This window comes from Dreissena polymorpha, chromosome 10 (genome assembly GCF_020536995.1).
Source record: "Dreissena polymorpha isolate Duluth1 chromosome 10, UMN_Dpol_1.0, whole genome shotgun sequence".
NCBI classification, from domain to species: domain Eukaryota; kingdom Metazoa; phylum Mollusca; class Bivalvia; order Myida; family Dreissenidae; genus Dreissena; species Dreissena polymorpha.
This window is the reverse complement of record NC_068364.1, coordinates 44886849-44905052: the sequence shown is the minus strand read 5'-3', so window position 1 is coordinate 44905052 and position 18204 is coordinate 44886849. Positions and strand designations below refer to the sequence as shown.

The 18204-nt window shown below is 34.0% G+C and overlaps 1 protein-coding gene and 1 long non-coding RNA gene across 2 annotated transcripts; both read left to right on the top strand.

Annotated features, from left to right (window-relative positions):
• Positions 1-10288: 10288 nt before the first annotated feature.
• Positions 10289-17959, top strand: LOC127849082 (cadherin-1-like). The gene is made up of 4 exons (XM_052381805.1): positions 10289-10350; positions 11390-11511; positions 11812-11880; positions 17302-17959. The coding sequence occupies exons 1-4, from the start codon at positions 10289-10291 to the stop codon at positions 17553-17555; spliced, it is 507 nt and encodes a 168-aa protein (XP_052237765.1). The 3' UTR covers positions 17556-17959.
• On the top strand, positions 12118-14669 carry LOC127848253 (uncharacterized). Its single transcript, XR_008034433.1, has 5 exons — positions 12118-12738; positions 13192-13268; positions 13464-13559; positions 14165-14246; positions 14538-14669. It is a non-coding gene; the product is annotated as an uncharacterized LOC127848253 (long non-coding RNA).
• Positions 17960-18204: the final 245 nt, after the last annotated feature.

The window sequence follows — 18204 nt, the reverse complement described above, 5'->3', positions numbered from 1 at the left end:
ACTCCAAGTTAGTGATAGTGTTAACTCCTTGTCAGTTCCAGTAAATTATCAAAAATTCGAAAGCAACTCCAGTCAATATAATAAAACAACTCCAGTGTCAACAGTGTGGGTAGGCCATTATGGTTTCAACTCCAAGTATATAGATATATGAATCAGTGTTCAACTCCAAGTTAGTGCCAGTGAAAACATTTTTTCAGATCCAGTAAATGATCAAAATTGGAAAGCAACTCCAGTCAGTTAAATATACAGTAACAACTCCAGTCTTAACAGTGTGGGTATGCCATTATGGTTTGAACTCCAAGTATATATATATTTGGATCAGTAATCAGTGTTTAACTCCAAGTTGGTGCCAATTAATTTTAAGACATGTAACACTGGCTTTGAACTATTAATTTCAGCATTTTTAAAATTTCTTTGATACCAACATTTTATCTCCTAGTGTGCACTGATAAAAAAACACCCACAACAGGTAACTATGTATGCGCAACTGTAGTCTTGAAATATGGCATGTGATAGAACAAAAATTATTTATAATTTTTCAAATGATTATTTAATTTTTTCAGCAAAATATATTAATTTATGGTCTGACCAATAATTTTCTATTACACCTGATAAACCTTAAAGTTGAGTGAATATCAAATCTAGAGTTGATCCAAAGTCTGTTGTGGCAGAACTGATTAACTGTTTACATGCATAGGTGTCCAACATCATATGACAGAGCATGTTGTCTGTTTGAGCATTAATGTTAAAATCTCCAATAAATATTGTATTTATAGATTGAATTAAACATTGACTTAGATGGAATTGAAATTTTTCTTTAAAATTTGTGAATGACAAAGACGGCGCTTTGTAAATGAATACAATTTGTTTTTCATCACAACCAATTTTTACATGAAGGTACAGAATGTCAAGGTTTTCATCACTGAAAGTAATGTTGTTAAGAATTCTTAGATCTTGTTTAATATACACAATCAAACCATGTGGAGGTCTGTTATTTGGATTTGTTTCATTTTGATCATTCCTTATCACACTGAATCCTGCAATCGAGTAGTTTTCATCGGAATCTTTGGAACATAAACGTGTTTCTGCAAATGCAGCAATGTGTGAAGATGTGAAGTACATCAAGATCAACTTTTATATCATCAAAATGCAAGTTTAAAGACCTGCAATTATTTAAAACAATTTTGAAAAACTGATTTGAATCAAGATGCTCCAAGGGTGTATAACACAGTTGATGTGAAGCATGTTGTCGCAATCTTTCCATTTCTGCATGCACATGTTCATCAACGTGTTTAAATACTCTATTAGGATTGAAGAAAATAAATTATTCAAAATCAATAGCTTCTTCATCAGCAGTGTCGCCTTCCATTTGTTCGGTACTTGGTTATATGTCATCAAAACCATCACAGTCTGCTTCAACTACATCTATAGCAAGCTCTAATTCATCTGCAAAATGTTCATACTCTTTACATTTGGCATCAATGATTCTCTGCATAGACAGATAGTGAGATTTGTAAGTATCAAATTTCCCGAGCAAATCTTTGTCTTCATCTTTGCATGGATAAAATAGCAGTAGCTTTTTTCTGAAGTGATTTTCTTCATCAGTTTTTTTTTATTGAAACGGACATAACGAATGACTTTCTTATTTTTCCTTCTACATATTTTTACACTATTTTTTAATGTAAGAATAGTATCATCAGTTCCAAATGTGACATCATCATACTCACGAGAATCCTTGTCATCATCTGCAGCAAAATTGTCCTCATTTTCTTCATCATTTAATTTTGTCAAATTTTCTGGATAATGAATGTTGATCTGAGAAACATAATCAGCTAAGCACCAATTGTTTAAAGCTGATGGACGCCTAGAATATCTTTTTAAGAGGTTGTCTGACATAACATCTGTTGAATCATTAGCATTTCATCAAGCAGTGATTTTTGCTTTAACAATTGAATACGTTGATTTTGAGGGGAAGTGATTATGAATACAACATCTCTGGTGCTCTTTGTGAGTGACATTCCAAGAACTAAATACACAGCTTCCTGGGCACTTACTTCAACACTATTTGAAAAGACATTGCCAATATGTCGCAATTGTCTCAAGATTTACATTTCTTGCTTCTTTTGCTGCAGCATGCATTAAATTACTCATGCCTCTCTGTGATTTACTTATGTATGAAACAATGTACATCGCACATGCTTAAGGGTCAAGAACAAACTGAATGTCTATGTTTGCCTTCCAAGCTTTGAAAACAGATTCATTATATAAATTGACTCGTATGTCTTTAGGAGATCGCTTTAAGGAGAATTTGGAAGCTGCCAAAGAACTTCGTATGCACTTGATGTATTCTGCTTCAGGCATCTGCACAACAGTTTTGAGAAACTCCTCATATGTTATATCATACCCATCTTTGTGATCATTTATTTTCTTTTGAATATTTTGATACAATTTATAGTATTTGCCATCGTACTATCGCATTGTCGCCATCGTACTAGCGCATTGTTGCCATCGTACTATCGTATTATCGCATTGTCGCCCTCTGGATTTTAATGTGTAACCACGATGGCACTAACGGTATTCCGTACAAATTAATCACTTTGCCAATGTCCTTGATCGTAGGTCACAGCCTTCTCGAGTTTTTATGTAAGAACGAATTTCCTGTTATAGAACAGAACAGAAAATGTGCTTTATTATGACTTGCACAATGCACATCGTCAGTATAACAAAACAAACAAAGCATGGTTAATAAGATTCATCTAAGCTTAATCATATAATTTTAGTACCTACGGTATACATTTCAGTATATACGTATACATGGTCTTTATTATAAAACATATTACGTTTTATTATGATATACACACATATTGTGTATGGGTCTTTGTTTACGGGGATGAACTTACATTTAACAATCAGCCTCTTTTATTTAATGCGTTTTTAATAAAAACAGAACTTTTAATTACATGTATTTTGTTTTGTTATCAATGCCCAACCCATGTGAACATGACCTTTTACCGACAGACCGACAATCCGCCATGTCTATATTGTGTATTAAAAGCCACTTTTTAGAAAGACCTTATCTAGATTTGGCAAATAGTATCGTGTTCCAAGGGGGCATGCGTATACGGGAGCTTACCGGTTTTAAGTGATGTTAGTTGGAACTTACTTCCAAGATGGCGTCTTTTTGTGTTTTTCGTGAAGGAGTAGCTGATATTTTCACACGGTAAGCCACTTTATATATATATTTCTGTTTAATGAATACGCCCTTTGTGCTCTACGGTGTTTGTTCTCCCCTCGGTTTTTGTTTCAATACCGTTGACGTCGGAATAAAAAGTTATTGAAGCAAAACCGTCCACAAATGTGTCGTTTAATTTCTTGACCTTATATATTTTGGATGTTCGAATATCAGTTTCTCTCATAATAAACAGTATTTGTGCATGTTTACAATAAAATATAATATAAATCACATTTATGTTGTTATCTCAACGCGCTGTTGTGCCTATTAATTCATTTAATGCCGAATTATAACGGTTTATTCCCCTTTTTGGAACTGACTTCCTTTTAAGCATATTTTGGGACTTGACTTCCAAATGACAAACTGTCCTTCCTATGTTAGAAGATTTTAAACGAAATAACTGTCGTGGATGATTTGATGCGAATATTTTGAGGGACATTTTCTCTTTAGAGATCAAGAGTTATCATTTTTTTAATATTTGTATTAATTGGTATATTATTATTTATTAATATTTTATGTTTTCTCACATTCTAAACGCTAACATTTTGTGTGCGTAATATAAGGCATTTGACGGTATTGTTTACACAGTGTAATTTTTACTTGTTTGTTTTAACACATATGAACATACTTATGTTTGAATGTGCCTCAAACGGAATATACTATGCTTACTATACGGAATACTATGCTTACTATTTTCAGTTATCAAGACGCCAGTTAAAGACGTTGAGTATGCTAATATTAAATCAAACTACTGAAAGTACTGGTTTGACGATGCTTTTGAAGAGGATGGATATATATATATTTGTTGGATTCGGTCGAATATCGATTTTCCCAGAAAAACAGCGAAAAATATCGATATTTTCACTGTTATTTTTCACTGTTTAAAACAGTGAAATACCAGTTTATTTCACTGATATTTCTGTATAAATCACCGGCAAGCATAAAATAAATAAGCATCCATTTAAGTTAATCTACATCACCGCAATTGTGTAATTGTTATTGCTTGTCATTTATCCGCAGGTCAATAGTTAATGGTTGTGGTGCAATCGTTTTCGTTCTTGGACACTGCACTCCCTTCAATGAGATTTATTTACCTAAATATATCATATTTGAACTTTCAATTCTTTTGGGAGTAATGGTCCAGACAACTGGATAAAACAGCAACAATATGCTAACCCATTATTTTTCGAGGAACATAATTGAGATTTCCTGTGCTAGCCCCCGATCACAGTATGTTGGGGTATAATAATAGTCAAATTTTGTTTTTCTTCTCAAAAGATTGTCGTAGATTATAAGTTGAGGAATATATCATCCAAGACTACAACTTTTAGAGAGCCATTTTTTTCATTTATTTTTATTGATAAACAAGGTTTTGTAACAATCTATACGAGGAAAACCATGGAATTATCTAACAATATATACCTGGCCCGTTCATGTCTCCGCGTATGTGTGGTATTTTTCCTGTATTCCTCTTTTTTTAATATAAATATAGGGACGGTGAAAATAAATTAAATAGTAAGAAGATATACATGGCATGGTGCCCGATGTATTATCGTATTATAAACATAAACAATCTACATTTATGCAATATACTTAATAGCATCGTTGCAAATGAAACATAACTTAAAACAAGTTAAGCATTTGCTCGTTGTTGTTTTTTATTAGCTGATTGTGCATAATTGTCCATTTTTAACTGCCAAGGTCACAATAAAAACCAAATATATTTCTTAAAGGAATTTCTTGTTCTAAATTTTTTTTAAAGATATTAAATAAAAAACAAATAAATTTGCACAAACACAATTCAATATGGTAGACGCTTTTTTGTTTGCCGGATAAAAAAGTTCATGACATACCGGAAATGCTCAAATTAATCCATTTTAGGCTCTCATATCTCAGGTAAAAGGCCCAGGCTCTAAAGGATGTTTGTCGGTTTTGATAACATGTTTTTTTGTATTTTAATTTTATGCCATTATTTTTACGTTTGGTTAATAGATTTTTGATGTATATTATAAAATTATATAAGCGTAATGCCGATATGATTGAATAAAAAAATGAAATATTAATACAAATCCTGCAATGACGCCCCGATTATCACGAGATTAATCGTTTGACTCGTTTGAGTGTGTTGTTGTTAGAAGTGTGCATGCACCTTTCTCCAGGCGCCATGTAACATGTCTTATACGCGTGTTGCAATTTTATCCAGTGTCAGTGCCTATTAAAATCCAGAATGTTCACAATAACAATCAACTGGTATAAAATCATCGATATTTTCGCCAAACAATGTTACACGTTCAACCTTGTTCTGAAATTTGAAGCGTCCGTGATTGGTCAAACTGGTCAATTTGAGATGATCCGTAAGACCGCGACACCATTGCGGCATTAATCAGACTAATCAAGCGGTGATCATCGAACTTTCCTTACATTCATCAGGCCCTCAAACAAGTGGTTTTTGTTTCAACTTATCCATCCGATCCTAATTGTGTGTGCCGAACTTGTTTTCGTATTCCAAGTTTTATATACGTTCAATTTTGCTACATAGGACCATTAAATGGAATAACAAATTAAAGAAACTAAATTAACTTTCAATTAATTTAACAAAAACTAAGAAAGAATGTTAAGCAAATATCTGACATGAAACACCCTTATTTTAGTTTGAAATAATGTGTTAATCGTAAACAAAGGTGACCGGAAAACCTATCAAGTCCTCTTTCGATGTTAGTGGGAACAAATGCCATGTTATTTTCGGTCGTATAGGTAACCAATGACGTGCCATTTAATCAATGAACCGCGCGACTGTTGTGGTACTTAAAAGTTTGCACGGAGTGGAACGATTGCGGATATGGGCACTGTTTCCTTTAGTCCGATGCGGTATCATCGATCTGCCACGTGACTTGTGAAAAGTGAGGCAGAATCTCTGAGGCGGAACTTGATGACCATCGGTCAGCCATTTGAACGCTCATAAACTGAGAAGATCGATGTTGCGTGATCCATTAGCCCCTGAATGCCTGTAAGGTGTCGGTTCAACGGTTACTGATACTATACGTATTGATTGGATGCAACAATATTTGGTGTGTCCAAACACGGAGCGTATATTGAGACCGTAATTTCCACGCAACGAGATAATGAAACTGGTTTTAATTATTTATTGTCACTAAGGTAACACTGAATAAACAGTTTCTGACGAGGATAAGAATGGGAACAAGACTTTTCCAAAAAGCGTAACCTTTGTTGAAATCGTAGATACCGGTATTAGATCTGATGACTGGTTGTGTACGGTGAATCATGATGCATTCGAAAAATTGTCACTGTGTGAAACTAGTTTGTTTTAGAATTTTGTAAATAAAATTTGAAATTAAACGTTCATATCTTAGAACTCTTAATTTGGCATGATGCTTAAAGGCTAGTACACATTTACATATTTATTGGAAAAAATAAAAATTGGTTTCAATAATGGTTGCCTTGTGGCAGAAGTGAAAACATCTACATGTATATGAAACAATAAATACATGCAGCGTTTAACTTGAACGAATTCGTAAGATTTTTGTAAAATGACGTGGAAGATAAGCAAAAGAAATATAGTTGTCAATGAGTACTTTTCGTCCGAGCAATGGTGGAGATAGCTGTCCGGTTGGTCATACATGAGACAACGAAAAAGAACAATGATTTCAGGGTGAATTTCTGTTCAATCAGACAAGAAATAATGATATAAGCATAACACGCAAGTACATATGTATAATACAACTGACAATAAATAATGAATTTACATCTCATTCTATTATTGATACAATTGTCATTTTTCAGCTGAGAGCGCCAATAACATTGACGTGTAACATTATCACAACGTATAACAAAGTAATAAATAATGTATACGCAAATCGTGACTTATAGCTGAAGGCTAGAACTATCACATTTCCAATACATTCCAGGAGGGAATTCCCCAGTGAGTAACTGTCCAATGGCGACTTTTCCACCAAGAAATGTTGATGATGTAAACGAGGTATGTTTCAGTGGTTAATAATAACACAAAGTGACACGATAAATTCAATTAACTTTCAATCATTTAACAACAATTTTTGACATACCTAAGTGCGGGTATTATTTTTTTCTGCTTGCCATGCATTACATTCGATAAGAGTAAGCGTTGAGAAAAAAACATAAACACATTGCTATTGGTGCACTGGACAACTTTGGCTGAACCACTGCTGACAGTTATAATATTTAATCACATACTACATGTATATACTTTTGTAAATAAATTTAAAAAAAGTCTCACAAAGGTGTACATTTGTGCTCTGTTATGATTGAGTCCTTCAATGGATTGTCATGTCATACAGTGTTCAAATCCTGTGTTGATAAATTAACAATTAAGACATATAAACCCAAAATATAACGTCGACATTCTAGTTAGTCACGTGGTTATTGCTCTTTTAAACCCGTTTCATTAATGTTAGTGTTCATGTCGAGTCGCTTATTGAAGCTCTATTGAAAAAGGAAGTAAGACAGCTAAATAGCAAAAGTTTGACAATTAATTGTTGTGTTTTTAGCTTGCATAAAAGAGCTACTTGGTTAACTCGAGAAATGCACCGTCCATAAAAGTCAATAATTGTAATAGGTTGTCCCAAAATCCTAAATTGCATGAAGAAGTTACAGTCCGGATACGGGATCGAAAGTAAGACAAATTACTAGTATGTACAATGTAAACACGTTATACTGTTTTGTTCTTTAGGTTCACTTATCGAGAGTGCACGTCACTAACAAACGTTGTCCATCACTTTAAAGTATCTCAACTCTGCATTATTCTACAGGAGCTTGTATCTTTTGTTAATCAATCGCGTCCTGGAAACTCGCCCCATCAATGCGTAAGCGAAATCACCTCTCATCCTCATGGACGTTAATAAATTATACATGAACTTCAGCTATACGTTGCCTTGTGAACAACCGGAATAATAACAGACAGGCAGACAAAGGCCAATGGACAGGTGAAGTAAATGGCAGGTATCGGGGCACAAAATCAGCAACATGTTTACCAGTCGTCAATAGCAACGCGTCTGTATCGAACCAACCCTGGCAACGGCCTGCCGGTCTGCTATAAAACTGATCCTCCTGTACCTCGGGTAGCCGGTTATAGTAGACACTTGGAGAATACAGGTTGTCGCCCACGTAAAATACGTAATTTAAAATGGCATCAGCGGCGGTGTTATTTTTGCCTTGTTTCACGCTTTTCCTCGGATTCGCAGGTAATATACTAGAATTTATTTTAGTATTGGTGTGTATTCAACTACAAATTTGATCTTTTTACAACAGCTGCATGACGTTATTTGCAAGTTTGTACTGTAAACAAATAATTAAATATTTTTTAGGAACCCAATTTTGTTGAGCTCAAAGATGTTATAATGTTTAAAATTAATTGTGACGGCTAATGTTAATTATAATAATGGTGATACTGATGATAATGATTAAAATAATAATAAGTTTAAATGAATTAATTTTACAGACATTTTTTTGTGGTTCAAATAGTAAAAATTATAATGCCGAAATAATAAATCAACAAGTTGGCTCGGGCGTTTTCATATTGTTTACAATGTTTCATCAAAGATAGTTGCTGTTGGAAATATAATAATTCTCGTAAAATCGATAATTTCTAGTGTAAAATACAAAGAACAATTTATTCATTTTCATCAGACAGACAGACAGTTTATTTCGACTTGTACAATGTACATCGTCATGAACACCTAATGACAACAGCACATCACATACAGAAACATACATTACGTTTTAAAATATGTACATTTCGAAATCTCTTTTTCTTTTGTTTTTGTTAAAGGTTAAAACATAACTGCATATCCCCTTAATCCTGTATAACTGATTGACAACAATTATCTGACAACGTGTGCCCAATTTACAACGAAACCTTCTTTATTTATTCGTATTTGATCGTGTGTTTTTTTAAATTATTTATTTTTATTTTCCATTGGGGAACCGTTCGAATAAATTATAATTTTTATTTGCAAACATGTTTAAATTCATATGCCTATACTAGTATTTTAACCCATTTATGCCTAGCGTCAAGAAAAAAGACCTTGGCAAACAGCGTAGCATCATGCGGCGTCTCATCAGGGTCTGCGCTGTTTGCTTAAAGGAATTTCTTAATTCTAAATATAGAAATAAAAATAATAGAAATCCTTAATTTAGGAAATAAATTGATCCAATTAAGATGGATTGGAGAGTCCACTCGGCATAAATGAGTTAATATTTATGTTTTACTCCTGATTCAAGTTCACCACTTCGTAAGTTAACATAAACATATACATTTAATATTCCGATTCACAAATTAAATTTACTATTACAAAATAACAAAATAACAAATTTTGACTTCAAAATGAGTATAACTTATGTTATCATGACTGCGAATTCTCGAAAGTTCAACTTATATTATTATTACTGCGACTTGTCATTAATTCAACTAATATTATCAGTACTGCGATTTCCCGTTAGTTCAACTTATATTATCATAATTGTGCTTTCTCGTAAGTTCAACTTATTTTATCAGCACTGATATTTCTCGTAAGTTCAACTAATGTTATAATTACTGCGATTTCTCGTAAATTCAACTTGTGTTATCATTACTGCTAGTTATAATACATAACACCTTAGAGTACTATAACAGCAACTTCCCCGGTAGAACAATTTACGAACGTATGTTTCCTCGGTTCAAGTATGTGGACAATGCCCTCGTTAGTTACGTAAATATTGTACACGTCACTTTTACCAGCACAGGAATGCTTCTTTCACGTCCATAGATATTGACAAAGTTGTTTATTTTCTTTTGCAGACGCAGCGGTCACTGGTTGGGATGTAGCTCCGTTTACATTAACGGCCGGATCTGCTACTACTCTAAGTATCACTGGTACAGTCACCGCGAAGGTCCCGGAAGACACGCCTGCCGGCAACACCCTTTTCTCAGCGGTTGCTACAAAGGGTTCTGGCGCTGTTGTGTACACCATTACTTCCGGTAACACTGGCAGTGTGTTGGAGATAGATTCAAACGGTGCCGTCATGTTGGCTACCGGCAAGAGTCTCGACTTTGAAACCACGCCTTCATATACCTTAATAATAACGTAAGACTTTTCCATACCATTTTTAAAATAACGTGTATAATAATGTAAAACTTAATAGTGCGACATTGTAATAACGAAAGACTTGATAATACTTCGTTGTAATAACGTAAGACTTGACAATACTCCGTTGTTATAACGTAAGACTTGACAATACTCCGTTGTAAATTATAGCTGCTATAATCAACGGCACGACATGACGTCATTTTTTCGACAAAATGACGTCATAAATCCTGCGAAATTATCCAGTTTTGTTTAAATAAAAAGATTTACTGAATAAAAAGTGGGATAAATAGAATAATAGATTAGTGTTGATTATAGATCAGGTTTATCCTGCACGGCACGAAAACGAAAAGGCACTCGCCAAGACTCGTGCTTTTTGTTTTCTAAGCCTCGCATGATAAACCTGATCTATAAGCAGCACTAACCTATTATTCTCAATATTAACTGTAGACGGTACAAGCGCCTTCCCATGAACTGAAGAGACTACTCTTTGTCGTTATAGCGTGGGCAAGTGCAAATATTTGCCTTTGTGTAAATAGTAAAACAACAACAAATAATAATTATTACGTGTGTTCAAAAGCACAAAACGTATTTGTTAAAATGAAAGGCTTTATATATTCTGTTTGTTTTGATCCAAGAACAAATCAATTACACAACATAAGAATGAGTAAAACAAATTATAATGAATTCGCCTTTGTTCGACTTGCACTGACAATACGACGGTAAGCTTAGGGTCAAACATGATTGCTCAATGCCACACTGACCGCAAGTACATTTGATAAGCTCAATCGCCATGATTGATTAACCCATCTAAGCCTAGTGGACTCTCCCATCCTTTTAAATTGGATTAATTTATTTCCAAAATTAGGGATGTCCAGTATATGTATTTCTATATTTAGAATATTTCTTACAGAAATTCCTTTAAGCAAACAGCGCAGTCCCTGATGAGACGCCGCATCATATGGGTCTACGCTGTTTGCCAAGGCCTTTTTTTCTAGACGCTAGGCATAAATGGGTTAAGTTTGCTTTTCTTTTACAGTGCAGTGGAAACCGGTGCGACCACTGCTACAGGCACCGCGACTTTGACGGTCAGCATAAAAAATGTCCTGGAATTCGGACAGACCCAGTATGGCGTCTGTATGTCTGACGGAGCGACCGCAGGTAGGAGGTTGTTTTGGAGATGTAGTCTGTTGGTGAACGCCAGCACGATCTTCCTTAGTCCGTTTTTAAGGAACTAGTTCCTAATTTATTTAAAAAAATACAAGTACGTTATTTAATTCGTATGTACAATACATTATAAGTAGGAAAAACGGAACGCTTAAATCAATTGATTTATTTTATGATTTGTATGGTCCGACCAGACGTTTTTCGGTGCTATCAGATGCTTGTTTTCAGAGCCAGTCGCATGTACATGTTTATACAGAGCTGTTCTGAGTAAAGTAATTCTTTTTTCGTTTTCAGACACGGTCGTCGGAACTTACAGCATTTCGGATAATACGGCTAGCACAACGGTGACGTACGCAATAGATTGTAAGAACACTTTTATTTAAATATTGCTTGTTGACAATGCATCATACGTTAAGCTGAAAGTTACACATTTTTACTTAATTGGCGGCCAATAAATAGTCTTCATTCAGTATTAGGATTGCAATTTTGCATTCTACGTTATTCGCAATATCGGTTTATTCTGTGCTGTTATCACTTTGATATTTATAGATTTTTTTTAAATCAATTGCAGAAATACTTTTTTCCCAACAGTTGAGTCCCGTGTTTTTATATAATATTATAATGTTATTAATTAGTTGAATTCATATGGGCTTTGTTATTGAGCTGAAGACAGCCGTATTAATAATAGCAATAACCACGCACCTGCTATGCAAATTATTGCGCAATCGGTGTTCAGGCAAAAAGTTGACCGAAAAATGTGGGGTGTTTTTAACGCTTCACTACGAGCATGAAAGAAGTAATCCAAATGAAAAATTTGCATATGTGGGAGGAGATATGTCCAAATAAGCAGTATCTGACCTTGCCATGACCGGAAAATAAAAAATCATTGCTCAAAAGTGAAAGTGAAAAATTCGAAGGCCAATATTTTGCAGAAAGAATGCAGATTCACTTGAAATTTAGCTTTTAATAAATCAATTATTGTGTTTTTTAATAAATTCTAACCATTTGAATCAGGTATATGCGCGTGAAATAATATATATTTATTTATTTCCAACACCACTATTCCTGTGCAGTAGAGTTACTCCCCTTTACGCGGAATTATTACATTGTTGTTACGGTGAATTCGGGAGCGATCTTTTGAGCAGTTTTATGGATATCCGTACGATAAACACACTATTTGTTTGGCAGGAAGAGAAATCGTCTCATTTGGTATCGATGCAGGTATGAATTCACTTAAATCACCTAAATTATTGTGTTAATTATGTCAAAGAAAATCTGTTCCAGATCGTACCCGCGCCATGTCGTACTGGACTTGTCTTCATTTGTAACAAATGTAAAATGTAACTTCTGTGATTGATCATAATCATAAACTTAAAAGCTAAGTTACGTTATTAGTTTTAAGTTGATTATACATTTAGGGAGCATTATAATTCACACACCATCTCATTATTAGTTTTGTTAACGTGTTAAAACTGCTATAATTAATTTCAGTTCTTATTTCATTTACATGATTAATATACAAAAAATAAATGGATATTATTATATATAAAGGTTAGATTCTAGAATTAACCTTTGCAAAATTGAGGATGCAATGCTAAGACTCTGTTATTATGTGTCGCAGGTTTTGTGCATACCGGTATTGAAATTCTATTTTATTTACTTTTTATTTTATAGAGAACATGACTGACAAAGATCTATTGGACAGTGATTATGATGGGATTTCACAAATACATGAGCACAGTTACATTGTGGTAAGTAACATTTTAAGCAGTTGCATGTTGAAGACATTGAATTTGATGGTTAACAATTATATCCTGAATTTAAACTTAATTATTTAATAATACAGAATATACACATGCCCCTACTGTAAGAAATAATATTATTGTTGGAAATGTACTTTGTAAGTATGATGACAAAAATATGTATGTGTCTGTTCATTTGCATAGATATCGGACTCTGACGAGACACAACCACCTTCACCTTTTGGTTGACAGGAATATTCCAGTGAAAGATCAGTTATTTAACAGCCTTTTTGACAAACAGTATGTGTGACTGCATCTTATTATTAATTTTAATATTACTATTAAAATAAAATTGGAAATTACTTCAGTTGGCAAAGGAATTCCAGTTATTTCATCATATGGCGCTACATTAAAAAGATGACTTAAATGGATGAAATATTAAATGCCCTTACAATTGGCTAATTTTGATCTCAGCATGATTTTTTAGCAAACTTTGAAAAAAGAAACATTGAATCAGTAAAAGCTTGTAGAAAACATTTGCGGTTAAATGTTCTGTTCTTTCAGTTTGTCAGTATCACTTAATTAATAATTGCATGCAGTGCACTATTATATTTCAGCATCTTTGGAGTTCCTTTCATGAAGAAAACAAGCTCTTAATTAATGTATCGACAATGATTTACTAAATCCAAGAAGTTGTTTAAAGATATTGAGCTGTTACATACATTCGCCTATTATGAGTTCGAAACTTCTTACAGTAATTATTATAATATTTTTTTAATTATTTTATTATATGTTTATCTTTTTTTGAATAGGTGTGTGTTAAACTATTCTAACAAATAGTGTTTCTGTTTCATCTTACAAAAGTATATAAGATTTAATTTAGCAATGCATTGTCGATCTTTCAGAATTCCTGGTGCTGCCATTCCTAATCAACCGACATATCAGAATTTTGGATAAGAATTCAGATTACTGGCTGCATATTCAACCGTAAGTGTTTTTCCTGTTCAATTTAACTGCTAGTTCATAAATAAAATTTTGTTTAAGAGAAATAATATTTCTTAGAAAATGTTCTTAAATACCAGGTTGTATCACATTTGTATTGGATGGGTGGGGCAGTTGTACATGTTTTGGATAATGTTTTTTTTTTAAATACTAACCAAATAAGTTTTTGTTTTTTCAACATTTATTCTTGTTTTGTTGTACATTATTTCAACTGTGATATTGAATCACATGCAAATTTGCAATTTAGAAAAATCAACTTTTTATTGTCTATTTCAGGAATTTTTGGGTCCTGGGTTGGTGGGGGGTAACGTGTTTCAGACCAGAATCCTGCCGGACCATCCTATTGCAAGGACATCTAACATAGCTGAAATGTATCTGTAATGAATTATTAAAAGTTTGGATAAAAAATGTGTTCTTAAATCATTATTTTAAACAAATTATACACCCAGGTTGACTATTTTGAAAAAATGACAATTTTTACACATGGGATTTTTCAATGTTTCCGCATTCACTAACATTACTTTAGCATACATGCCATAATTTTTTAGGTCCAAAGCGGGACATTCCATAAAAAATTGTCGGGACATTTGACCAAAAAGCAGGACACCTAAAACGATCTATCATTCCACGTTTACTATAGTCAGTATAGTACTAACAAAAACTCTTGATACTTTTATTCAAGACATAAAACATCTGATATGAAGCATGAAATCTTAAACATAACAATAACAGTTTTATTAAATAAGACAATAGCAAACAACGAAGATAATATTCATCTGTTTAAGAGTACAAAATCTAGAACATTACGACAACAATACTCATTATATTAAAATCAATGGCAAACATTAACGCAGGGGAGGCTATCCAGTTGACTGAAAGTACGGGTTACAGTACACTATCTACGGAACAGTTACATCAGTTACACACGGAATGCGCGGCCGTACACATTTCCGTATTTTGTTTTTTTCCTATATACACAGATTAAACTGAATTGTGAATTTTCAGGCGCTGTATTGGGGTAGTGTCAAACTGTCATGAATAACAACACGTTGTTTTTATTACAATAACACAAGACAAGATGGGTAACTCTTTTACTGTTTGTTGCGATGTTTTTTTAAGCATGTGTCCATGCGCAGTTTGTTACTTGTCAATTGCCGCGGCTTAATTGGAGTAGGGTCAAACTGTCATGCATAGCACCTCGTTGTTTTTATTACAATTACACTAGACAGGATGGGTATCACTTATTGGACTGTTTGTTGCGATTTTGGTATATTGCACAATCGGATTATCCCGCTATATTGGAACTAAACATTGAATGTAAAAGACTCATTTATGACGTAGCGTTAATTTTACAAAACAATTGTTTTGTAAACCGTTTCAAACAAATACAAAATAAACACATTTTCAACATTTATTTCATTATAATAAAACTATCGATAGCAATAAGCGACCACTATCTTGAAGACCACCATGGTGTGAATGCCTGATGAAATCAATAATTAGCCGATAAATCGCTGATAAGGTGTCATAAACAACACTGGTACACACGATAAGTAGAATCGGATTGTTAATTGGAGGGCAATAAAGGGATTAGCGGTGTTAAGTGTTAGCGAAACAGAGCTTGAATAGCGAATTTTATTGGGAACCTATACACCTTACATCGTTTTTTACGAATGTCGGGACAAATCGTCTCATGGCGGGACGGCGGGACAAAGGGCCCAAAAGCGGGACTGTCCCGCCGAGATCGGGACGTATGGCATGTATGACTTTAGACAATGTAAGATAGACAAACCATACATATTTGGAAATGGTTTACTAATATCTATCAGAAAATGTATAATTTTACTGGGTTTATGTCAATTTTCAAAATCAGTGGTTATTGCTAGTATTATGCAAAAATTACCCGAATAACATTCCAGCCACACTGGATCCACTACCGTTGTTTTTAATACAACTCACAAAGACAATAAGGATTGAAAACTTACTAATTGCCATTAGGAATTGCATTTGTAATGTATAAATCCTCCATGATTTCGAATTAGTTTTGCTTTCAGCGATTTCAAGATTGTAGCGTTGTTATTTATGTACGCTCAAGTATTGAACCTTACTGCTGTGGTTACACTGCACTATTATTATTGTCGAAAAAGGGAGCTGAAAATATTAGGGGCTGAGTACTTTAAGTATTTTTTAAAGGTTTAAACTTTTGCACCAAAACTAAGCATACAACTTCAAAATTGCGTCCACAATTGTCGAAATTTTAGATTCTCATATAAGGACGAGTTTTTCCTGGTTCCTGATTGGCTGAATCTCGTATTGGTCGACCTTTTACCGTATTGGCCTTGTTTTTTTTCCATATTGACCGACTTATTCTCGTATAAGGCGAGTTTCGAGCTTTATTGGCGAGGCTCAACTTATATTGGGCGAACAAATTGAACACATTCTCGTCTAATATTGTTAAGTTAATTAATAATATGAAATATTGATGTTATTAGAAATTTGACTAACGGCCCAAATTTCTGTGTGGGGGGTCCTTTAGTCTGTCCGTCTGTCCGTCGACACATTTTGTTATTGCAGAAATACTATAGAGAGTTACAGCTGTTGATTTTGAAACTTCATAGGCGCAGCAAATACTATTAAAACATGTTCCAGATATGAACCGTTACTGACTTCTTTGCAATTCTAGAACATTTCCAATTAAAAAAAAATCATACTTCGCACAAAGTTAACGGTTTTCATTTAAAAATTCAAAGTATGTAAAGATATTAACTAGAAAAAAATAACGGTGTTAAAGCGCCTCTATTTATTATTAAATTTAACTGCATTGCGTTGTTCTAAGTATAGTGTAGTGGAGAGGTTGAAGCCGATGTCTACAGGCTAACACATTGAAGGGAACACATAACAGTGCTTCCAGGTGGCAAGATTCCAAGCCGCCATGCTGTATGCACCGGAGGCGTGGGCATTCTCTACTCGCTATTGTAAAGCTACTCTTACACTGCAACTCTGCAATAATTTTCACCAAAAACCTTTGTGTTTCTTCCAGCCTCCGGAAACACCAACAGCGCCTTTACGATCACTTCCGCTGGCGTGCTCAAGGTAGCCACAGGAAAGACGCTCGCCCAGAAGACCCTTGGCGGATACGAGATTGATCTGACTGCAACGGAATCCGAAGGTGCCGCTGACGAGGGAAGTACCACGGTCTGGATCGCGGTCGGAACGTGTGGAAGCTCTGCCATGCACGTGGTGGCGACGCTGGGTGTCACTCTGCTCGCCCTGATCGTTGCCATGTTCGCCTAGAGCGAGGCCCGCGGGCGATGGACGCTGGCAGACGTTGTATGTCTGCATGTGTCGTTGAACGAATTCATTCCTTTCCTATACATTCCAAACAGACAAATGACGTGTGTTTGATTTTGGTGTGGTAGAGCCTTGCGATTATGCTGGAAAGGGAGATAATATATTATATTATTATGTAAATTATCTCCCTTTGTAGTGATGATAACTAACAGTATCGTCTAGAAAACATACACATACGATTTTGCCTCATAAACTTTTATAATACATTCCAGAAAATCGTCTAGGGAACGGGTTTACATGTATATTACTGATATTTATTTTATTTAAATATTAAGCAAAAAGCAAAATCCAATTATTTAAGTTGACCTAAATATCCATGACATAGGTATAAGTATTTAAATATATGTATTCATACTAAAAGTTTTTTTTCAAAAGAAACAAAAATACAGGCTTTAAGTAATTGCTATTAGTATTTTTAAATATGATAGCGTACATATGGGGTGATGTCTATTTAACATTTAAAATATTAAAGAAATAAAATGGTTTGCCACGTTCAATCGCTACGATGTCAAATATGATTTTGTTTATATATCAATGTGTATATGTTGTTATATATATAATGTAATATATATATATATATATATATATATAT